Source organism: Leiobunum rupestre, chromosome 9 (assembly GCF_980474605.1).
Source record: "Leiobunum rupestre chromosome 9, qqLeiRupe1.1.hap1, whole genome shotgun sequence".
NCBI lineage: Eukaryota > Metazoa > Arthropoda > Arachnida > Opiliones > Sclerosomatidae > Leiobunum > Leiobunum rupestre.
Window position 1 is genome coordinate 39,739,555 of NC_143392.1, and position 23,690 is coordinate 39,763,244.

General features: G+C 36.4%; 3 protein-coding genes and 1 long non-coding RNA gene across 6 annotated transcripts; all 4 read right to left on the reverse strand.

Annotated features, from left to right (window-relative positions):
• Positions 1 to 373: 373 nt before the first annotated feature.
• LOC149927435 (uncharacterized) lies at positions 374 to 10,998 on the reverse strand. Its single transcript, XM_090157854.1, has 15 exons — positions 10,809 to 10,998; positions 10,214 to 10,396; positions 10,054 to 10,147; positions 9,802 to 9,954; positions 8,781 to 9,115; positions 8,005 to 8,241; positions 6,795 to 7,156; positions 4,274 to 4,421; positions 3,769 to 3,945; positions 3,460 to 3,709; positions 2,081 to 2,289; positions 1,892 to 2,017; positions 1,725 to 1,829; positions 1,007 to 1,138; positions 374 to 942 (listed from the first exon to the last, which is right to left on the reverse strand). Exons 1-15 carry the CDS (start codon positions 10,945 to 10,947, stop codon positions 596 to 598), a joined length of 2,997 nt encoding a protein of 998 aa, XP_090013980.1. The 5' UTR covers positions 10,948 to 10,998; the 3' UTR covers positions 374 to 595.
• A 116-nt stretch (positions 10,999 to 11,114) lies between these two features.
• Positions 11,115 to 14,330, reverse strand: LOC149927436 (uncharacterized). Of its 2 annotated transcripts, XM_090159558.1 has the most exons (4): positions 14,126 to 14,330; positions 13,555 to 13,710; positions 13,422 to 13,492; positions 11,115 to 12,186 (listed from the first exon to the last, which is right to left on the reverse strand). In XM_090159558.1, the coding sequence occupies exons 1-4, from the start codon at positions 14,172 to 14,174 to the stop codon at positions 12,148 to 12,150; spliced, it is 315 nt and encodes a 104-aa protein (XP_090015684.1). In that variant the 5' UTR covers positions 14,175 to 14,330; the 3' UTR covers positions 11,115 to 12,147. The 2 variants fall into 2 exon arrangements, with proteins under 2 accessions (XP_090015684.1, XP_090015685.1); XM_090159559.1 differs by lacking the exon at positions 13,422 to 13,492 and having other exon boundaries at positions 11,115 to 12,079.
• Positions 14,331 to 16,526: 2,196 nt separating this feature from the next.
• Positions 16,527 to 17,707, reverse strand: LOC149927437 (uncharacterized). The gene is made up of 3 exons (XR_016474151.1): positions 17,508 to 17,707; positions 16,842 to 17,006; positions 16,527 to 16,612 (listed from the first exon to the last, which is right to left on the reverse strand). It is a non-coding gene; the product is annotated as an uncharacterized LOC149927437 (long non-coding RNA).
• Positions 17,708 to 17,996: 289 nt separating this feature from the next.
• LOC149927438 (steroid 17-alpha-hydroxylase/17,20 lyase-like) lies at positions 17,997 to 23,680 on the reverse strand. 2 transcript variants are annotated; one of them, XM_090159556.1, is made up of 8 exons: positions 23,409 to 23,680; positions 23,163 to 23,345; positions 23,008 to 23,101; positions 21,459 to 21,608; positions 20,994 to 21,202; positions 19,139 to 19,264; positions 18,956 to 19,060; positions 17,997 to 18,885 (listed from the first exon to the last, which is right to left on the reverse strand). In XM_090159556.1, the coding sequence occupies exons 1-8, from the start codon at positions 23,542 to 23,544 to the stop codon at positions 18,398 to 18,400; spliced, it is 1,491 nt and encodes a 496-aa protein (XP_090015682.1). In that variant the 5' UTR covers positions 23,545 to 23,680; the 3' UTR covers positions 17,997 to 18,397. The 2 variants fall into 2 exon arrangements, with proteins under 2 accessions (XP_090015682.1, XP_090015683.1); XM_090159557.1 differs by lacking the exon at positions 23,409 to 23,680 and having other exon boundaries at positions 23,028 to 23,101; positions 23,163 to 23,289.
• Positions 23,681 to 23,690: the final 10 nt, after the last annotated feature.

Here is a 23,690-nt window from a genome sequence, read left to right on the forward strand (position 1 = left end):
TTTTATGGGCCCCGGTTGAAGAGAGGGGTTTACTGTATTTGTTTTCCGCTAATGTAATCCCACCCCATTTCGTTACGCTTTCTTGGGAATTAATGCTGAGTGATTAGCGTTACTTGAGCGTTTGTTTGATGTCAAAATTTCACGGACTTGAACCATTAGCCATTAGACCTCGTTCATAAGCGATTAGCTTTGGCTAAAATAAATGGCTTAAGGCGCTGTTTTGAGCTCTGTATCGATATGTATTGAAACTGTTAATTTGTTTTGCATAAATATAGCTAAATATATGGGAAATATGATTTACAAATTCGACGTTCTTCGTGTTTTTATCGCGCGCTGATGTTGTGCCGCCATCTATCGATTAAAATAAATAAAAATTTTACCAATTTAGTTTTATTTAAAAAAATTACAAATATTAAAAATCAAAATACAATCTTGTAGTTTAATTAACTAAATATAGTGTAATCACCTTAAAACCAAGTTGGATGTAATTTTAACAATCTCACAGATGGCGTTGCAATACTGACAATCGATATAGCAATCATTGAAGAGGGAGCTTACGCTTCCTTAGAATATGTCCATCTATATTTGGTGAAGCTTATGCTACACGCTTCTGAACGAAGGCTCTGAACGGTTTCGGTTCGTAGGTTATCACCGTGTCCTTTGGTGATATGTCCACTTGTCCATCGGCCACAAATTTGCACCTTTGCAATAGACGGATGGTAATCAAGAAAATGTTGGCCTTGGCAAGTTTTTCGCCGACACATATTCTTCTGCCCATTCCGAAAGGAACGTAGTCGGGGAAGTATTCCTTAGTGAATTGGCCGTCTTTGGTTAAGAATCTTTCTGGTTTAAAGTCCTCTGGAGCGTCCCAAGCAGCCGGGTTTTTGTTCATGGCATCATAGTGAAACATAACGCCTACTCCTTTGGGTATTTTGTGGCCTCCTGTAAACGAGATATACCGTTAAATTTAACCCTTCTTTGAACCTAACCGAAGAGGACCACGTACCAACTTCGGTGTCAACCAAAGTCTTGTGCGGTAGCCCGAAGGGAGCAGCCATTCTCAGTCGAAGAATTTCGCTCATGACTGCCCAAGTGTAGGGCATTTTCACTCTATCTTCTTGAACGGCTATCCTGTCACCTGCGCGTGTTATTAGAATTAGTAATGTGTACGGTTCAATAAAAGCCTCTATCTCTTAGCCTCTCGTAACCAAAGTCGGATCACTGAATAAAACCAAGTTCGCCATATTTTCCTCCCAGTAAACACAATAATCTCCATTAGGCCTAACATAAGTTTTTGCGTCAATTCAAACCGTTATTTTCCTTTTGAAAAGTAGTCCTTATTTTTGGTACCATTTTAAGCCCTAGCGGCAATGACCATATAACTATTAGCTTGCATTTTCAGGCTGTTCAGTGGCGTCACCACGATTTCAAAACTGGTGGCGCTTAAGCCATAAGCACTGGTCAGGGGCGTCCCATTGAGTGATACGGGGGAGGGGGGGGGGCCTCCAAAAAGCTTTAAGACCGACTAGGAAAAATAAAATTTTGATGACCATTAAGTTTGAAAATTTCTTAATTTTAGGGGGCGCTTTTCGGAAATTTTAAGTGGCGCTTCAGTAATTTTTTCAGGTGGCTCAAGCGCCGCCTAAAACGCCCTAGCGCCGCCACCGTATATGTTTTGTTGAAGAGTCTATTCAATGAATCCTCGAATGTATAATTCAAATCACCTATTTGATCCTGCATTTCCTGATATATTTTCTCTTGCGTTTCTGGGTATTTGATGAGATATAGAATAACCCAAGTGATGGTGGTGGACGTGGTGTCGACGCCAGCTATGGAGATGGACGATATGCTCAAGTACAGCTGGTTAAAAATCACCCATATCTATAGTTACCGCCGAAAAGATCCCCCACAACCGATCTTAAGTTATTGTTGGTCATGTGTATCAAAGATTTGGAATCTTCTTCCTCCGCCTCGTGTCTGGCCGCGATCAAGGCGTCGGTGAAATCTCGAATCTCACCTGTAGAAAATTGACAATAACTGTTACTTTGCTCATCTTAACCAAGTTCTTCGCTAACTTTACCAGCTTTGTATGTTTTGGATCTTTCCATGAACTTGCCCATGATTAATTTAACTTGCATATCAAGTGCATCTTTAATCTTACGTTCGGTTCTGAAGAATAAAGGCCTTACAATTGGTATGAAGTCACCTAGGAAGCCGTTTCCGATTAATTCTTTCGTTATGAGATTAATGCGTTTCAGTTCAACAAATTCTTTATCAGTGCCTTGGTATCTGTTGGGTAAAAACACACTTATTATTATCCCAAAGTTCCCAATGTGTAGAGCCTCTTCCTTAGCTCGATATATTGTGATTAAACAATGTGAAATATCTCGATTCCTAGTGAGTATATAACTATAAATGGTTGAAACTTCAGTAGTACTAACTACATCATTGAACTATCCAACATCTTGTTCCTTAAAGTTCTTAATATCACAATTAGATTTTAACTTAATGTCAGATTTCTAATCCGCTCTTCGCGAAACTCAACCATTTAAAAATCTAATTAAGCTATAGTATACGTTCAAATTGTATTTGAAAAACTATATATTGTTCTACGGAACTACGGTTGTTTGAGGTCGATTCGCTAACAAATTTAAATATTTCCTCGCATAATTAAAACACTCTGTTTAATTAAATACTGTAACTTTCATATTAATAAACTAATCAGCCTGAAATTACGGGGTCTGTAGAATAAATATCGTCTTTCAAGTAAGATTTAAATAAATGCTTTACCTTTATTAGTTTTTTAGTCTATTTCCGTGAAAAACGGGAAACCAAAAATTTACATTATCTTTGGGAAACTATTTTTCGAGGTAGTAAAATTAAGTAACTACTACTGAAGCTACAACCGAGTCTCAGATAACAGTTGAGTTATCTGATTCGAGCTAAAATTTAATGGGTATCATATTATTTGCATTTACGTTCAGATATTATCAGATTAGTTGATATTGATCAAAATGCAAACCGGATATTTTAAACCCTAAACTAATCTGAATTCTGACGTAAACAAAAATCTGAATTCATTGTAAATCGAGACACAGAATGTGGACAGATCTCACGTGAATCACAGTTAATTTTAATTTCGGTTTATAAACTTAATTGTTAGATAACTGTTCAGTTAACTGAATCTGGTCAGAATAACTATCGCTGATCAGTTCAAAACAGTTACTTTAGATAATGAAACGGATACAGTTTGAGATCACATTGACATGTGAGTGGGAAATTTAAAAGATTAAACTACTCTTAAAAACTGGTTATCTTCAAATATCTGAAAATTACGACCTTAAGGACCTGATCAGGTGGGCGTTGGAAACATTATCATATACTTACAAAGATAAAGAGATATTTACAAAAATATAATGCTGTAGGATGTCACTGTGCAGCGCTGTTAATGGTACTTACGATTGTCCAAAGGATGCGGTAGCCGCCAGACTGAAAATCAATAAATAAATATGTTCCTCAACGTTAACTGATCCCTTTTCCTTCAACATATCATCTATGATGGGATCGACAGTTTTGACAAGTACTTCCGTCATCTTCCTACTGCCCACGTATTTCCGTATGGCGGTGAGACCCAACTTCTTAAGTACTTCCCACCCGGGACTTAAGTCCACGAAGGCGATGTCATCACCGGATGCCGTTATCATTTCGGCTAAAACCAACGTGCCATCGTTAGTCTCGCGTGTAGTGAAAGAATTAGCACACTTATACTTATGGCAAATTGAAACCTTCCAGCAAAATCATTCTTCTTGACTATAAGAGCTTCTTTGGTTCTCTCGTAGCCGCAAATAATTACGAATGGTAGACTTCCTAATCGAACGCTAAAGACGTCGCCATATTTTTGCCGCAATTTAACGAAAGTGTCCACTCCACTGCCTCCTCTGAACGCTGTAATATTGATCATAAATACCATAAGTCTATGATATCATTCCATAAGCTTGTCACTTTGGGGAATATTTTACTGAGAGCTAGTAATGGAGTGACGTCATCACGATATGAAAATCTCTCCCAGCGAGGCGCTGTCAAAGGCTACGTGTGACGCGTTAGCCAGCGGACGCAAAACTGCGACGAAGCCCGTAATGCAGTCTGTTTCGTGAATAGCTCTCAGTAAAACTTTTGCATGTGAAGAATAGTAAGTGTCACACTTTTGTAAAAATATTATACACTTATGTAAATACTTACCGCATTCGATAAATAAAGAAATGGGCGTACTTACTTAACAAATTCCCAAGTATTGGTAACGGTAAAGGACCAGGAGGTAATCTCCATATATCAAGTAAATATCGTATAATTAAAAACGTAATTAAACCGATACTTATAGTACCGATGTTGTCCAATATTAAGCCACTTATGCTCAACACCATTTTGAATTAAGTAAAGCTCTTCGCCAACAGAGTAATTTCTAGTTTGAATTTAAATTACAACCTCTAGCAGCTGCTGCCCACGGAAACATTCGTTCGGGAAATATTTCTCAAACAACTAACAACGCCTGTCCTTGAGTTTCGAACTGAAGGATGTGGGAGATTAGAAATAACAGTGAAGCTCACAACGGCTCTCGAATTTGAAACGCTCGACTCGAGGTAAAGAAATTCAACAACCAGACCAAGGTTCCTCCTTTATATACATATACACGCTATATGTTATATAATTTTGCTCGCCTTATACAGGGTGTTAACTAAAAAACTTAAAATGTATTTTAGGTACGAATTTGAAATTATAAGAGTGTATAAAGCGTGTAGGGGGTCATTCGACAATGAAAACTTCAATGACCTTGAACCATGTCTTCAAGGTCATTCAAAATTCATCTCGAGAACCTTTAAAGAAAGAAACTTGGTTCCAATTAGAAAAGTGTACCCCATCGCAATTTATGTTGAAATGGCTTAAAACCGACGTGAGGGGGTAGTCACTTAAGAAATTTGGTGTACAAATAGTGAGAAATCGAAATAATTATTTCTGGAAATCTAGAAAAACAGGAGAAATATTCGAAATATAGAGAAATCCAAAGAAATAATAGAAATCTAGAGAAATCCAAAGAAATAATAGATATCTAGAGAAATCCAAAGAAATATTAGAAATCTAGAGAAATCCAAAGAAATATTAGAAAACTCGAGAAATTCAAAGAAATGTTGGAAATCTAGATTAATAAACGGAAATATTTTCGATATTCCTGGAAATCGGGAAATCCAAAGACATATTAGAAATTTAGAGAAATAAACAAAAAATTAGAAATCTAGAAAATCCAATGAAAAATTAGAAATCTAGAGAAATCCAAAGAAATAGTCGAAATCTAGAGAAGTTCAAAGAAATATTTGAAATCTAGATAAATCCAAAGAAAGATTAGAAATCTAGGGAAATAAACAGAAATATTAGAAATCTAGAGAAATAAACAAATATTTTCGATAGTTCTGGAAATCAAGAAATACATTAGAAATCTAGAAATACATTAGAATTATTAGAAATCTAGATAAATTCAAAGAAATGTTGGAAATCTATAGAAATAAACGGAAATCTTTTCGATATTCCTGGAAATCGGGAAATATTTGGAAATATTTAAGAAATATCGGAAATATTTAAGAAATATCGGAAATATTAAAGAAATATCGGAAATATTAAAGAAATATCGGAAATATTTAAGAAATATCGGAAATATTTAAGAAATATCGGAAATATTTAAGAAATATCGGAAATATTTAAGAAATATCGGAAATGTTAAAGAAATATCGGAAATATTTAAGAAATATCGGAAATATTAAAGAAATATCGGAAATATTAAAGAAATATCAGCAATATTAAAGAAATATCGGAAATATTAAAGAAATATCGGAAATATTTAAGAAATATCGGAAATATTTAAGAAATATCGGAAATATTTAAGAAATATCGGAAATATTAAAGAAATATCGGAAATATTTAAGAAATATTGGAAATATTTAAGAAATATCGGAAATATTTAAGATTTAGTTTTCGATATATTTATTATTAATATTATTTATTATTGTCGTCCCATGATCATTAATTCCTTTACGATCTTCTTGTGTTAGGTATAAAATTTCTCGGGTTCCGATTGGTCACATACTCACATTACGTACGTCGGGCTCAAGCCATTTCAACATATATTGAGATGGGGAACACTTTTTTAATTGGAACCAAGTATCATTCTTTAATGGTTCTCGAGATACATTTTAAATGACCTTGAAGATATGGTTCAAGGTCATTGAAATTTTAATTGTCGAATGGCCCCTACAAGCTTTATACACGGTTACAATTTCCAATTCGTACCTAAAACTCATTTGGAGTTATTAACTCTGAATCGTATTTTAGTTAACACCCTGTATAATTTAGTTATATAAAAAGCACTTTTAAAAAGAGGGGAAGGAAATTATTATCTGGGCTAAATAGCACCATCCCACATTCTAAATTTAGTCAGGACATGCAGAGTCAGAATTTCTGGGTTACTTCGTTATCTTTTAGTATATTTTACGGGCTTATCATTTTCGTATCGTGTAGGGGACTTGTTGAAACAAAGCCATTTCCACTTAGAGCTTACTGATTATTACTGATACAGAAGGCAAACAATTTTATAGATATTTTATTTCCACTCCGATAATACCCTTTATAAAAGTAACTAAATCTTTAAGAATGTTACATAATATTCGTTAGCATCATTAGAGGTATTTTAGGTAGGAATAATTATATAATATTAATAGAACAGATTACTAGTTAAAATAATTATTTTAGTCAATAAGTCTGGTTCTGGGAAACGCTAAAAGACGATATGGAAAAGGTTCGCACGAAACCGCTTTGTTTTGCGGTTTTAAAGTCACATCTCCGTTCTCGGTGTCCAATTTGAACTGGAAGTTTTGAAGTAGTCGAACCACTATTAAGAACATGGTGGCTCTGGCTAGTTTCTCTCCTATGCAGGATCTCCTGCCCAAACCGAATGGTACGAAGTGGGTTAGACGTGTTGAGTTGTATTTGCCATCCTCGTCCAGAAAACGTTCAGGTTTGAACTCTTCCGGGTTCGGCCAAGCGTCCGTAGACTTATTGATGGCTTCTATATTTAACATGATCGCCGTGTTTTTCGGGATCTTGTGACCACCTGGATGGTCGGTTTAAAGTAATAATTAGTTTTAGAGTTTCAGACCTGAGTACTAAATAAAATTTGACTCCCAAACCCGAGTAATAGATAGATTTAGAACAACAGATCAGGCTAAAAGATAGATTTATTCTTATAGAACAGATTACTAGTTAATTTTAGACTTAGACCAGATTACTAGTTAATTTTGGACTTAGATCAGATTACTAGTTAATTTTGGACTTAGATCAGATTACTAGTTAACTTTAGACTTATAGACCAGATTTTTAGTTCATTTTAGACTCAAGAGACAAGATTACTAGTTCATTTTAGACTCAGAGACAAGATTACTAGTTCATTTTAGACTCAGAGACAAGATTACTAGCTCATTTTAGACTGATATACAAGATTACTAGTTCATTTTAGACTTATAGACCAGATTTTTAGTTCATTTTAGACTCAAGAGACAAGATTACTAGTTCATTTTAGACTCAGAGACAAGATTACTAGTTCATTTTAGACTCATAGACCAGATTACTAGCTCATTTTAGACTGATATACAAGATTACTAGTTCATTTTAGACTCATAGACCAGATTACTAGCTCATTTTAGACTGATATACAAGATTACTAGTTCATTTTAGACTCATAGACCAGATTACTAGTTCATTTTAGACTCATAGACAAGAATAATAAGTGTAGGGAACAGCTGGCCAGCGTGGTATGAGCTATAGTCCAGAGTAGTAGATAGTTAGACTTATACATTTTAGATTTTGACATATAGACCAAAGTAATAGGTATCTTTAGACTTAGAGACCAGAATACTTGTTAGATATAGATGAATAGACCAATGTTGGTTTTTGATTTATTACCTAGCTCAGTATTGCACGTGGTCTTATGCGGTAATCCCAGTGGTACTATCGTTCTTAACCTAAGTACTTCCGATATAACAGCCCATATGTAGTGGCAAGACTTGCTGTCATCTTGTACCGCAGTTTGACTCCCTATGTGCTGCAGTATCTCTTGGTACATTTTGCTTTGTACCTCTTGGCTGTGGGAGATGTACAGGAATAACCACGACAACGTCGTTAAAGTTGTATCGAAACCGGCTATAGATTAAAATTTTCACTTATTAGTACTGTAAGTCGGTTCATTGTTAAATTAAGATTATAATTATAGTTCACATAAGCGTGTCAGTTCTGTATCTACCACGTGTTAACCTTTCACTGAGCGTCATTTCCAGTGGTGGACTTTGAACTAACTCATTAGCCCTAATACGCGTTCGTGGCCTCGTTGTCATGGTGAGCATTTACACGGGTAGCTGTGTACAGGCGCGTGATCAATAACCGAGGTTCAATAATCGTACCATAGCTATTATAATGGTACTGGTCACAACATTGGGAAGCCTAAACTGACGACATAGGTCACCGGGGTCCAGATGAGGTATGACCATACTCGTCTACTTTTTCGTCTAACTGCGCATGTGTCAGATAGTATTGAAACTCGCTTATTGTCTAAACATTTTTCATGTACGACGTCACTTCTACCTCAGTCCGTACATTGCTATCAATAATTACTGACACTAACTGTCACACATATGAATATAACACGTAATCAAAGAATTATGGTATTATTTAAGAGCCCTTACCGCTGAAGAAATCATTGACCACCATACCGAGGTTATTATCGGTCAAATAAGGGATAATGGCGGGGTTTTCTAGCCGGGCTTCCTCCCTCAGTTCGATGACTACGTCCGAGAAATCTCTCCTGACCCCGGCCTTATACGTCTCCAGTCTTTGGAAGAATTTCCGTTTGACCATCCCAAGCCAGCAGTTCAGAGATCGCGAGATGGTCGACCTTTGCTTGTAGAGGAAAGGCCTAAGTAATGGAATGAAGTCCGCTGGATAACCATTTTCGCTCAAAATCCTTAGCTCCTCGTTGACGTCTTTTAATTTTAAATATTCTTCCTTGTCTTCTTCGTAACTTTGGAAAAAAATGGTACGTTTTAAAGGATGGTGGTTTGATGGTCGAGCAGGATCTTTTTACGGAGAGGTCAGTGCACTCCCGGCTCTTGGTTCAACACATTTGTCCGATTGAGACGGGGGAAAATGCCACTGGGTGGTTTTACGCTATCGTTATTGGTACCCCACACATAATAACTCATCAGCTATATGCCATAAAAGCATTTTCATTAATGAAACCTTATTCATGGGATATGACTAAATTACGTCACTTCCGACTCAGTGACGAAAAACTCGTCATCAGCTTTACTGATGGGAAACCAGGTTTTATTCAATTTAATTTCTAGGGAAATGTAATCAGAGGCATACTTATGAGTAATTATGTTACGTATAGTACAAATATAATTATTTAGTCATCATAATTATTTCTAATAAATTGTCAATATTTAACCCAAAACGATACAATATAATAAATTGTTAAAGTTCAATATTGAAATAAATTTTAATTTTCGCGCTTAAAATATTAGTTCCACAGTTCCACTATTATTCCATAGATGTCATGACGAAACACAGTGAGATTTTCCCCTTTATATACTCCCTTTCCCCCGTATCAAGAGAAAACTACGCTTGTGACGCACGGTTTGCGTCAGAGATAGGTCAGTGCCCTGACCTCTCCATAAAGAAATCCTGGTTCGAGTGACAACCTACTTGAATCCGAGGGCCGACAAGGCCGTAATAATATACACGATTTGATACAAGTGATCCTTTGGTTTTAAAGAACTATCCGAGGCGATTTTCTTCGATATATCGTCAATAACTTCGACCACTATCGTTGGAAGTTTTTCACTTTTCACGTGTTTTCTGCGAAAGAAACGAGGAAGGGGAAAAGATAATGAGTGAACGAGCCAAACGGGTTTAAAAAGTGAACGAGTAAATTAGTACCCTTTTCCGAAAATCTACCTGACAGCAGAGTGGCCAACCTTTTTCAGTATTTCGTATTCGTGGCTGAAATCACTCATGGCTATGTCCGCGCCATTTTTCAGCAGTACGTCAACTATTAAAACAAAATAATTTGAGATACTGTCTTTAATTTTGGGCGAAGGATAAGAAGGTTCCTTACTGATATACATCCGTATTCTCCCGGCGAAATCGTTTCTCTTAACGAGCAACGCTTCTCGCGCCAATTCCCACGAATTGATGACGACGAACGGGATACTGCCGAACCAGACCGTAAAAACATCCCCGTACTCCCTTCTCAAGTTGGCCATTACTTGGTTCGTCGTCTCAGTTTTCGATCGAAATCCTGGATACGTCAAAAATAATATATCCATCCTTACCCTAAGGCATACGTATTGTTTTACGATACCATAAGTGATAAAAAATAATACTTATGACACTATTTTCGGTTAATGATAGTTTTAGAGGAATGATTACGTAATCGGAAGTTTCTATAGAGGAAACTCGTTTCAATATACTCTTTATTGTCAAAATTACTCCTAGGTTACTGCGAAGGTCAGCGTTTATAAAAAAAAATAATTACTATTTATTTTAAAAAAGGCCACTATTTTCTGGTGGTTTCAAAGACTATTAAACTCCATATAATTAACGGTTTTAACCCGATAATTGGCGAAACGGACTATCGTTTAAAAATTAACGTCATATTTATTTTTTTACCCTACTTACGCTAATATTATAAAAATTTTGAAAATACTTACGTAGCAGATTACCTATAACGGGTAACGGCATTGGTCCGGGTGGTAAACTCTTCCTGGCTATGAGCAGACTGATGACATAGTAAGTTACTAACCCAATTAGAAGGCTCGATAAAGTACCAGTGCTTAGAATGGTCAACATGATGTCTTGCTATAACTAACGTCACTTGAAATTGATTTCTAATCAGTTAAAGCATGGTAACGAAAGTAAAAATGTCCGTAAACTGTCTTCGAAACTTATAAATGGGACACTTTTAAAAAGTTTTTTTTTAATTTAAGTTATTTCTGCTTGAATAACCGCGAAACGTTAGAAGGCGAGGATAAAATATAGAGGTCAAGAACCTTTCAAAACGACGGTCTCGTATGTTGTCCAGACTTTATTTTCCATCCATGTTGCGTCGCGATAAATATATAATAATGAAACGAACTGCGCGAATATTATTATTCCTTAAAATAGTAGCTTTTAAATTGAACGTGATCTTCAATCCGATTTAGAGGCTTCGATACCGGTGAGCCGTCAGTGACTGTCACTAGGTCAGTAGTGTGCGCGATGAGGATATATTTGCCAGTCTCTATTTATTTCGGGAACATTGTGTTGCGAGGGGAGGGAAGGAAATGGGGGGAAATGACGAGACCAAACCTGTTTTATTTTGATTCAATGCTTTATAAATAATATAGATGTACGTGAAATATACATGTATTTGAAATTGAGGGCTTTGGGGGGATGGAGAAAAAATCAACACTATAATAAGTTAAACGGAAAAATTGGAGACGAAACGTTTCGGGCGGTCGGCGTCAAAAACAATTGGGTATAATTTACTTTTGCTAAAAGGCAGTTACGGTATAATACCCTTTTAGTAAATGGAACATTAACCTCGATGAGGACATTAATTAAGAGCGATAATTTTCAATTATTAAAGTTAATTATTTTGTTTTCCTATATACTACCCGTTTCGTCACTATGATTGTATAGTCTTTAGGTTCGCAAATAAGAGTCGCTTCTTTGGGCCGCAAGTCGGCGCTGCCGTCGCCGTTCTGGAGTTCAAGGTGACATCTTCTCAAGAGATTGACTACTATTAAGAAGATGCAATTTCGTGCTAATTGTTCCCCAATCCGAACGGGATGTAGTTTTGGGATTTGTTTGGTTAGGCACTTCCCTTCGTCCATATAGAGTTCGGGTTGGAATTGTTCCGGTTATGGTCAATAGTCGGGGTTTTTGTAAATGGTTTCGGCGTTGAAGAATTAAGTTATTCCTTCTGGTATTTCGTATTTTCCTACGTTAAAAAAAATAGTATTAGATTTTTTTTTAAATTCATACATTAAAATACCTTTTTCTGATTTACTAGCCACATAGCGCTAGCCTTCGTTGTATCGCCGCCAGCTTTATATTTTGATATAAATAAAATAGATTTTAAATCAAGGCATTTTAAATTTAATAAAATTGTCTACTTTGGGGTGCCCAAATGGGCGGATCTTGTCAATTTTAACCTTCAAAATGATTAGCGCGCAAATATACTATATGATAATTAAATGGTGATAAGATCACATTGAAAATAACGACTTCGAAAATTTCTCAGTTAGGCACCCCTAGTCTACGTAATATCAGAAGTATGTTATATTTATCGATGCAGTATTCATCTCAGTAAATCCAGGTTTTGGGGGAAATTTTGCACCCATTGGAATCTGCATGTTTAATTTTTATAACCTAAATCGGGACAGCCAAAATGGGACATTTTTAGTATCGCAAACTTGGACACCCATAGCGCGAGTGGATACTACTCTCTTAAGATCAGTGCCGGGTTAAGGACTAGGCCCATTAGGCACTCGCCTATGGGCCCCACCAACAGAGGGCCACCACCACTGATGAAATCAATAGATTTTTCACTGATTAGGTTAAGAGAAAAACATATCAGGCTTGTTGCTTTATTGAAAAAACATTATTCTTGTGACATAAGCTCAGCTTCAGGACACGCGAGTTTGGCGTTTTATGTATTCCTTACATAGGCCCCCACCAAAATCTGTCTTCAAAATCCGGTACTGCTTTAAATATTTTATATATTTCTAATAATACTCGTACCAGCGAAGAGATCTCCAATGGTCACTGCCTTCTATAATACTAAGCCTAGAAATGGTAGCTACGTCGATTTTTTAAGTGACATTTTCAAACTGACATGATTTTCGCGCTAGATGTCGCTCTCTTGGGTTTTTTTGGTTTAGGGTAAAAAAGGTTAAACGGCTGCGGCCAATCAGCAGTCTCCTGTCACTGGTGGCTTCAAAACAATAAATGTATTTTTTTTAATGGATTAAAAAACCTGTAGAAGATCCAAGCTTATTTTTAAATAATTTTTTTTACTAAATCTGTTTCATTATTTGTTAAGAGAAAATAAAGTCATATAAATTGAATGTTGACATTATTAAAGTGTATTTTCGCTATTAATATTTAAATTTTTCGCGTACGTTTGAATTTCCCGCACTTTCCTTACCCAAAAAAGTGACCTCTATCGGATATTTCAAAATCGTTAGCGCCACCCCCTTTTTTTCTTACTTCTAGGCCTAGTATTATAGAAGGCAGTGTCCAATGGTCATTTTCAAGTTGTCTAATGTCAATTACTCAACTGCGGCTTTGTTCTCTTGCAAAGCTTCCTCTCTCGACGCCAGTAAGGCATCCGTGAAGTCTCTGATTACCCCTTATGTGGCAATAAATTAATACTTGATAAAAAATCAAATTCGAAATAACATTTTATGATACCTGGCTGATACGTTTCCTCATGTTCCTTTAACTTTTCCTTGATATATTCTTGGGAATCCATGGTGACGTCGTGAATCGCTTTTTCTTGGGTCCTAAAAAGGGGTCTAGTGAACGATGCCAAATCGGGGATGAACCCATTGGCTACTTTTATTAAACCTAGAAAAAACGAAAGCAAGAGAAAATAGGGGAGAGTGTAGCTCTTCGCCGAACGCGCGCGTCGCCTTGTTTGAGGGGCAAAAAAAAACCCCTTCTAGAATAGCTGTAACCCCCCCCCCTCCCGCAGAAGCCTCTTCACGTTTAAATGTGCATCTCTTTTTTTGTAACCATGCGCTCAAAATGATTGTTTTATATGATATATTTTACTTATATTTATAATCAAAAGGCGTGTTAAAAGTAAATTTATATTTTCAAATACGAAATTTAGATCAAAGGGATATTTCGTCACCTTTTTGCTAAGATAGAAGAAATCACATATGGACAGTGCCAAGGATGATAAAATACACGAGAAAGTAGATTTAAAGGGATAATATAGCTAAACCCTAAACAAATTTGAAGAAATTAAAAAACTTACTAATAACTCGTACCGATAGGTCTTCAAGCAAACAAAAAACGCGAGTCATAAACTACATAGGCTTAGTTTCTCTTTTAGATATAACAGTCGCCAGCCAGATTTCCCGCACGGTACTGATGAGTTCCAAATAGAACGAAACCGGTCTACCGTTGGAATTTCTGGCTATTTTATTTATTTTTTTATGTAGTTTATTACTCGAAGATCTATTTGATCCGAGATTCGAGTTTTTTGTTTGCTCGAAGACCTATCGGTACGAGTTATTAGTAAGTTTTTTAATTTCTTCAAATTTGTTTAGGGTTTAGCTATATTATCCCTTTTAATTATGGACTAATCTACTTTTTCGCGTATTTTATCACGTGTTTGCTAAGCTTTGTACAAGTCTGCCTGCCGGGAGTTTTACCGTTTTACCGTTGGCCCATCTCCTTACCATAACCAGCTAGGATACTACCCAAGGCACCACCTAATGTCATTTAGCGACTTCTAATAACTAATTAATTGGTTTGAAATGTGGTAATTTTTCAATAATCCGACGCCATCTTGAAAAATGGCGGATATAATTATAAACCGTAAGCGATATGCGCTACAACGTTTCAAAATACGTTCCGCAAGAAACAAAATAATGCAGTTCTAACTTTATAATAGTTATAAAGCTATGAAAACTGTAAATTATGGTGTTTAAATCGGTTTAAATAAGTAAATTAGTTTTATTTATATTTTACATTGTTAGACGAAGTAATGAAGGCGGGACAATATGAGCAGTGTTGCGATGTATACATATCCGCGGCTTGGCGGGAAATTCGTTCCGATTAAAAGAGCATTTCAAAGTTTAATTTTAAAGTAAGTGGCGGCTCCTGTCTAGTTGCATTCGCTCGCACTAGATGCCGTTAGCGTATTAATCAAAATATGTTGAGTAAGCATCAAAATCTAGCCTAAAAGGTGGGGCAAATTGAGAGCTTCTCGCGTTGTTTGGTTTTTCGGAATCACGTGATTATTAACTAATTAAACACGTGGTTTTGGAAAGCCAATAGATGGCAGACAAATCGCCTTTCGCTTTAAGCCCCGGAAGGTGCTGCCACCTAGAAGAGCTTTTAGAAGCATTTTTGTAAACTTTTTTAATTTTTTTTGATAAAGTCGCCAATTGCTTTAATTGGTTCTTATCTCGTAATTTGATAGAGTCGCCAATTGCTTTAATTGGTTCTTATCTCGTAATTAAAAAGATAATTTAAACTTCTGATAGAACGTAACACAGTAAGTAATACATATTTTACGTTATGCCAAATGCTGCCGATGCTAATGTATTATAAACCATTACGAAATTTGTGAAAATTATGTTGTAACTTAAATAATAATAAACAAGTTGGCAAGCCAAAATATACCTCTCCTCGGAAGAGTTTTTAATTTTCTGTGAAGCGTAACTGTATCCGTGGTTCTGCGGTAGAACGCTCACCTATCGTGCAAGAGGGATCGGGTTCGAATCCCGGCCGATTAAAAAATTATACTACACCCTATGACAAAAAGAGGGCGCTTTTGGAAAAACCTTTTCCCTGATTCTAAGAAACTGCGTATGCAGTGATTACCCTTTGCCCCGAAAATACAAATGCGTTCGCAGGCCTGACAGACAGACCCACAGACAGACAGACACGGTGGATGTATAAAGTCCCCTCGGAGAGGGAAAAATTTAACGTAAAATGTTAAAAAAAAATGTAATTATTTGGTTCCATAGTTCTTTCTCGTACCATTTGATTCGCCACGTCTTCGACTTTTTCGAGGGGCTGATCACTCCGCGTAATCGGTGTACAGAGCCGTACCTTTGACTGTACTAATGGGATTACGCGTAATCTTTAAAGTCCCTGTCTTTGGCAGTGGTAATCTAAGCGTAGTCCGGTGTACAGACTTTCTAAGAGTGGTTAGCCCCTCGGACTTTTTCATCAATTAATTTGGATAATTTGTACCCATTGGCGTATTTCCTAAATAATATAAAATATATTAATAGTTTGTTAATTTGTTTATATTATTGCTTGTTGTTTTATTACCCGACGGACGTATGGCCAACTTTGCTGAGACAGTCCCATTTGGGACCATAATCCGACGATATTTTTGTTGGACAGACGCATATGAAAGTAGCATAAACTGTGTCGAAATCGTGAGTCCTGCACGCGAACTTTGCTCTCCCTTTCGCTTTTTGTTGTTTTTGTTTACGAGAGAAACTCTACGCAGTTGCTCGCGAGTTACTAAACGAAGTGTATGGCAATTTAATCTTTTGAGTAATAAACTTAGTTCTTTATTGTTAAAACTTTGGTAATTCTTATTTCGAATATATAACTACACCTGTTACGATCCATTATTAACAATTATATCACTTGACCTCATTGAAATGTCAACTTGATAAAAACACTTTTCACTATATTATTGTATTACGTGAAAGTTCGGCATTGTGTTTATCCAAAAGTTTATGATAGTTCTTACGATAAAAGAATCCATTTACTCCTTAAAAATTTAAATTGTACCTCGTTAGACATTATTAAAATTATTTACCCTAATTGTATTTTAGAAAATTGCTCTTTCATCCCACATTATTAATTTTATGCTTCTCAAACGTATTCAAAAATCAGCGGAACCCTACAAAGTTGCATGTTTCAAGCTAATAAGAAAATGTATACTTTTCTCGTAAACGTTGTATTATGTACTTTTGCGTTTACCTATAATAACAACTTACGTCATTTTAGGGCGCCCGGAAAAATCTTTCCTTTTCTTGATCAAGGCCTCGTACGTAGCTTCGTACCCACTGACAACTACGGCTGGTTTTTCTCCCAGCCAAATCGTGTAAACATCCCCGTATTTTTCGTGGTAATCCAATTCGGGGTTTTCGAAAAAGCGAAGGCTTTGAGGAAATATAAATATAATTTATTATCTTTAAACATTTATATCCGTTTTAAATATTATCATAAGTAAAATAAATAACATAAGTATGACACTTTAAACTAATTTTATTTTACTTTCGGCGATGAACATTTAAATCATTAACTGACTAATGATTTGGACTTTCAGGTTACCATCCCCGATATTTTTTTTTTATAAATCAGTCAATGCCTATTGAAAATCTAAACGCTTTGAAAAGCCAAAATAAAAAACAAATTTTGAAATATAAAATTAATGTAATTAAAGTGGTTTTATTTTATTTTAAATTAAGACTTTATACGTAAGTTTTCGTTTCTCAATATTGTATAATAAAATTAATTATTAAAAAATACGCTTCGTTTTTCTAGTTAGTTATTTTCGAATTTGAGATCTTAACACGTTACAAAATCTAATTAATTTAAATCATCATGCCACACTAATGTTTTGTTACTTATGATATTATGTAGTTTAAATCTGATATTACCCAGTAGATTTCCGACGATGGGTAGCGGTATGGGTCCCGGAGGTAATTGTCTAACCGTTAAAATTATCTTCATTATTTGGTAAGTTATAATTCCTATTATGGCAACGAATAGCAAGGCCAACATGGTTGATTGACTTCAAGACGTCGATGAAGCTTTTCCCGAATTCCTCGTTGCTATTTTTAAACCCTGCATTTATTTGAAGGCCTTTAAACCACGCCACACTGAAGGAAAATAAATATTATGAAAGAAAATTATTTATCTCGAGGCGTTTACAAAGCTTTGTGCAATATCTTGAGCCGTATGATGCAATCTTGCGCAATATCCCACGAGCCACAATTGACCGAATTTGGAACGACACTACAGTTACAATGTCTACATTATTACTTACCTTTTTTAACATTTTATGTAGATTTAGTTTAAAAATTAAAAGTTTTCAACTTGAAAAATACAAATATTATCTTTTATTATCAAACATTTAATTCGCAGCATTGGTAAAATCATATGTAACATAGTCACTATAAGTATGCCAGTAATAATGTTCTTTAACGAAACTTTGATAACGGGATATAACGTAAAATACGTCACTTCCTGCTACGTGACGAAAAACTCGTCATCACTTTTACAGATGAGAAACGGAAGCTTAGTGAAGCTTTTATAGATCACGGGGATATGTTTCCATGATAACCTTTGTAGCATCACTAGGAATATAAGTATTTTCCATTTACAATCCACTAATTCTATGTTTGGTGTGAAACAAGGTATCATTTAATTTGTCTTCTATAGAAATGTTATACAAAGGCATACTTATGAGTGCGTATATAACATATTCTAAGATGCTTTTATCCTTAATAAATGATTTCATTTAAAAAACTACAAATGATAATCTATTTTACAAATGTACCGGTTGAACGGTAATTTCATAGTCTTTAGGTAGACTAAATAACGGGTTATTGTAAGCGTCTAATGATGTAGATTTATCGGTAGAATTATTTTCAATTTTAAGTTTTTGGAGGAGATTGGCTATGGCGAGAAATAAGTCGTTTCTGGCCATTTTCTCCCCGATGCAGTTCCTCTTTCCTTCACCAAACGCCAGGTAACCTTGCAATCTCGAAGTACTGTATTTTCCATCGGCATCCAAGAATCTTTCAGGGTTTAGTTTTTCTGGATTTTGCCAAAGAGTAGGGTCAAAATGGGTGGCATTTATATCGAAGATGACCGTTGTCCCCTTCGGTATTTTGCGTCCTCCTAGTTCGGTGTTGGTGCTGGTAGCGTGGGGAAGCATCATCGGGACAGGGGGTCGTAATCGAAGGATCTCCGAGATGAAGGCCCAAGTAAAAGAACAACTCAATCTATCTTCTTGCTCGGGTACGCGATTTCCTGCGGATCGAACGAAATTTAATATTTATTGTCGATGTAAATTATCAATGTACTAGAAGTATATTTGTACCAATATTTTGTTCAATTTCGTTTCTTAGGCGCTGTTGAATTTTGGGGAATCGTGCTAAAGCCAAAATTACCCATTGCAGGGTTATCGTGGTCGTATCAGTCCCGGCTAAGTAGTAAGTTAAATTTTTATTTTATAATTATAACCGCAGTTACTTAAATACTTCGTTGATGAACGTTTGATTACCGAGAAAGAGGTCACTCAGGATCTTTTTCATGTTATCGTCTGTCAAGTATTCTTTATTGGCGCTGTCTTTTGCGTCCGCCTCGTTTTTGGACCAAATTATTGAGTCGGCAAAGTGTTTCAATTCATCTGCATATTTTAAAACAAGTGGAATACTAATTTAGAAATAGATAGCTCCCCCATTCCAATTGGAATTTCTTTTTGCCTTTAGCTTCCCATTTCCGTTAACATATTTGTACTCCAAATATTCCCTTTCAATTTCCACTCGTCCCCGAAATTCCCATTCCCACCCATTCCCACCCATTCCCGAATATTCCTTAAATACCCATTCCCGAATATTCCTTAAATACCCATTCCCGAATATTCATTTAATACCCATTCCCGAATATTCCTGCAATCTCCATTCCCACCTATCCCGGAAATCCCGATTCCCGAATATTCCTTAAATTCCCATTCCCGAATATTCCTGCAATCCCGATTCCCGACTATTCCTTAAATACCCATTCCCAAATATTCCAGAAATACCCATTCTCGACTATTACCGAAATCTCCATTACCACCATCCCCGAAATCTCGATTTCTGACTATTCCCGAAATCCCCATTCCCACCAAACCCCGAAATCTAGATTCCCGACTATTCCTTAAATACCCATTTCCGACTTTTCCCGAAATCCCAATTACCGGCTATTCCTGAAATACCCAGTCTCGACTTTTCCTGATATACCCATTCCCGACTCTTCCCGAAATCCTGATTACCAACTATTCCTGAAATCCCCATTCCCCCGAGACCCGAAATCCCAACTATTCTTTAAATACCCATTCCAGACTTTTCCTGAAATACTAATTCCCGACGATTCCCAAAATTGCCATTCCCGACTACTCCAGAAATCCCCATTCCCGGATATTTCAGAAACCCCATTCTCACCCATCCCCAAAATCTCGATTCCCAACTATTCTTTAAATAACCATTCCTGACTATTCCCAAAATCCCCATTCCCACACACCCCTGAAATACCGATTCCCGACTATTCCTTAAATACCCATTCCCGACAATTCCCGAAATCCCCATCTTCACCCATTCCCGAAAAACGATTCCCGATTATTCCTGAAATACCCATTCTTGACTATTCCTGAAATCCACATTTCCAACTATTCCTGAAATCCCCATCCCCGAACCCAGAAATCCTGATTTCCGACTATTCCTTAAATACCCATTCCCGACTTTTCCTTAAATACCCATTCCCAACTTTTCCTGAAATACTAATTCCCGACTATTCCCGAAATCCTCATTACCGACTATTCATTAAATACTCATTCCCGACTATTCCTGAAATTACCACTGCCACCCATCCCCGAAATCTCGATTCCCGAATATTCCTGAAATCCCCACTCCCGCCGAACCCCGAAATCCCGATTCTCGACTATTCCTTAAATACTCATTCCCGACTATTCCGGAAATCCCCATTCCCGACTACTCCCGAAATCCACATCCCCACCCATCCCCGAAATAATGATTCCCGACTATTCCTTAAATTTATACTCATTCCCGACTTTTCCTGAAATACTAATTCCCGACTATTCCCGAAATCCCCATTCCAGACTATTTCAGAAATCCCCACTCCCACAGATCCGCGAAATCTCGATTCCCGACTATTCCCGAAATCCCCATTCCCACCCAACCCCGAAATCTAGATTCCCGACTATTCCTTAAATACGCATTTCCGACTATTCCTGAAATCCCCATTATGGACTTCTCCCGAAATATTTCCACCGTTACCGTGGTAAATGATAAATAAAAACCGTTTCCACGCAATAACTCTCTATATTTCTAACTTAATCACTTGTCGAAACATCATACCGGAGTCGTAATTGGTTTTCGCTTCTTGGAATTTCCTATTCAGTAAACCTCCTAGTAGCTGAGCTCCTTTTTCAAATTTCTTATCTAAGTGTCTGAAAAATGGCGCCACAATCGGGATGAAATCGCCCGGATTGATGAGCATTGTTTCGTGGAAAAGATCCGTGTTGATACGGAAAAGTTCGACATCCGGTTCTTCTAATTTCTTCGAGCTGAATTAAAAATTCAATTCGTATTTCGTCGTCAAAACTCTATTTCTGTATTATATATGCCGCGTTCACGCTAGTAACTTTTAAAACCGTTTTCGATCACTTAGAATGGTCAAGCGGGACATTTTCGTATCATTTCTGAATCGGTAGAAATGCTATTCAGAAATGACACGAAGAAGTCCCGCTTGACCATTCTAAATTGGTTGAAAACGGTTTTTAAAGTTGCTAGTGTGAGGGCAGCTTTATTAATAACGCTTACCCGAAAGCCGTTTCAGCGATGATATCGAACATGGCATCTTGGATGATAATTTTCGGATTAAAAGGTCCTTTATTCGCCAACATCTTTGTTGCAGTAGCATTCATAGTATGGTGTACTATATTGGCTAGTGTTTTTGAATCGGAGAATTTTCTGCAAAGAAAATGTTTGAGATTTAATGACGCGACGAATAAATTAATATTACCAGAAGTTTATAATAAATCGGTTACGCGAGAAGTACCCTTCTAAATCGTTTAAATTAAACATGCATTTTCGCAAGGTTGAGGCCATAATTAATAGTCACGAATTTATCGTGAAATTTGGAAGCATAATCCGCATCAATGACTGAAAGTTGTCCGCGTTTATTATTCCGATTTAAAAATTGTTTAATCTACATTGTACACCAAATCGTGGATGTGTATTAACAATAATAATAATCAGCTAGGTTAATACCAAAGTTACCACCTGAGGCCCAAGTCATCGAGCGACTTTTAATGCCATTAACTTTATGCCCCGCGAGCCAACAGCTCCCTACACTTACTTTTAAATCATTGCTGAAAAATTAACCTTACAACGGTTAAAAAATATGTACTTATTTATAAATGATATTGTTTTAGAAAGTTAACATATGCTAACATTAACAGTGTTGGGAAATAGATACTTGTCCCGTTAGAGATAGGTAATCAAGAATAAATTCAGCTACCTAAGGATTGGAACTGCAGAGATTCAAAATTCCACATTCTCATACCTTTTAGCAAAAGTACGATTTTCGCGATAGAATAGGTGAAAATTATTCAGTTCTCCGGGCATTTAGAGTATAAAGATTTTCCAAGTTGAAGTCAGAGTGAAACCTAATTGGTTTGAAGAATAACTCGTGTACATGTTAAATCCAATTTGGTACAGCAGAAGAATTTAAATAGCAGACCACAATTCAGACCGATCAGACGTTTTGCAATACTTTACGGTGTAGTGTAGTTAGCACTTTCAATTTTACTTAACGGTATTTGGAATCTAAACGGGATGTGATAAATTATACACCAATTTTGAGATTTAACAGTACGATTTTCGTTTTGATTTCGGTATTTTCAAGTATAGATTTCTAAAATAATTTTTATTTAATAGTTCTTTTAATAAAATAACCTTGGCCATCTTGTTGAAATGTTGCTGTGGATCCGTTTTCTCTCCCACTAAGTAGTTTATGAACTCATTCTTAGGCATTGGCTGAACTATTCCAGGGCAACATTTCAACAAGCTGGGCAAGCGTAAAGACATTTTATAAAATCAACAATTGGTGTATACGGTATTTTTTTAAATAAAAAAAAAATAATCAGCTAGGCTAATACCCAATGCACCACCTTTGGCCTAAGTCATCGAGCCGGGTAGCAATGCGTATTAGGGTGGTGGCAAGCCCTTCATGCCACGCGAGCCAACAGCTCCCTACACTAACTATTACTGTTAACCTTAACACGTTTTTATGGAAGGGGAAACCAAATGTAGTGTAAAATTCGAAGCTAATAATTTTTGTTATTAAAAGCAGACGAACTTTCGCTACGAAGTGTGCGAGTAGCCGACCTTTCTACAAACTTCCCAGTGTTTGGTGTTCCCATGGAACACGATAGCGTCCGTGTGTTTCAACGAATGTCGAACTGCAAAAGGAAAACAATTTTAAAGAGATTCGGGTTATGAGCTTACGCGTATTAATGTTACATGAATTGAAAACGGGTCTCGATATAACGTCATTTCTTTTGGTCACCAATCCTTCCTTAGTGAGTTCCCAGTTTGCGACAAAAACCAAAGGGACTGAGCCGACCCAAATTGTGTAGATGCCGCCGTATTTCTTGGATAATTCATTGAACACTTCGGATAGATTATCTTTGCGTTTCCAAAAGACTGTACCCAAAAATGACTAAGTAAAGTAACGTAATTTAAAATCTAAACGTTAAATTTTATTACCTAACAAGCTTCCAATGATGGGTACGGCAAAAGGACCGGGTGGATATCTTTTAACGTTGAAATAGAATTGAGCGACGTAGAATGTAATAATTCCAATCAGGAGAGCAAACAGCCACGATGTGTCAATGCTGAACATTTTGCCTCTATCTTCAATTTTATTTTCGCGACTAGTCCTTATCAGCCTTTGGCGTTTCAAGGTTTAAAAATCTTCGTGTTTGATAATAATACACTTCTATCGGTTCCAGCTATGGGCGTTTCTTCAATGGGAGTTATCTAACTTGA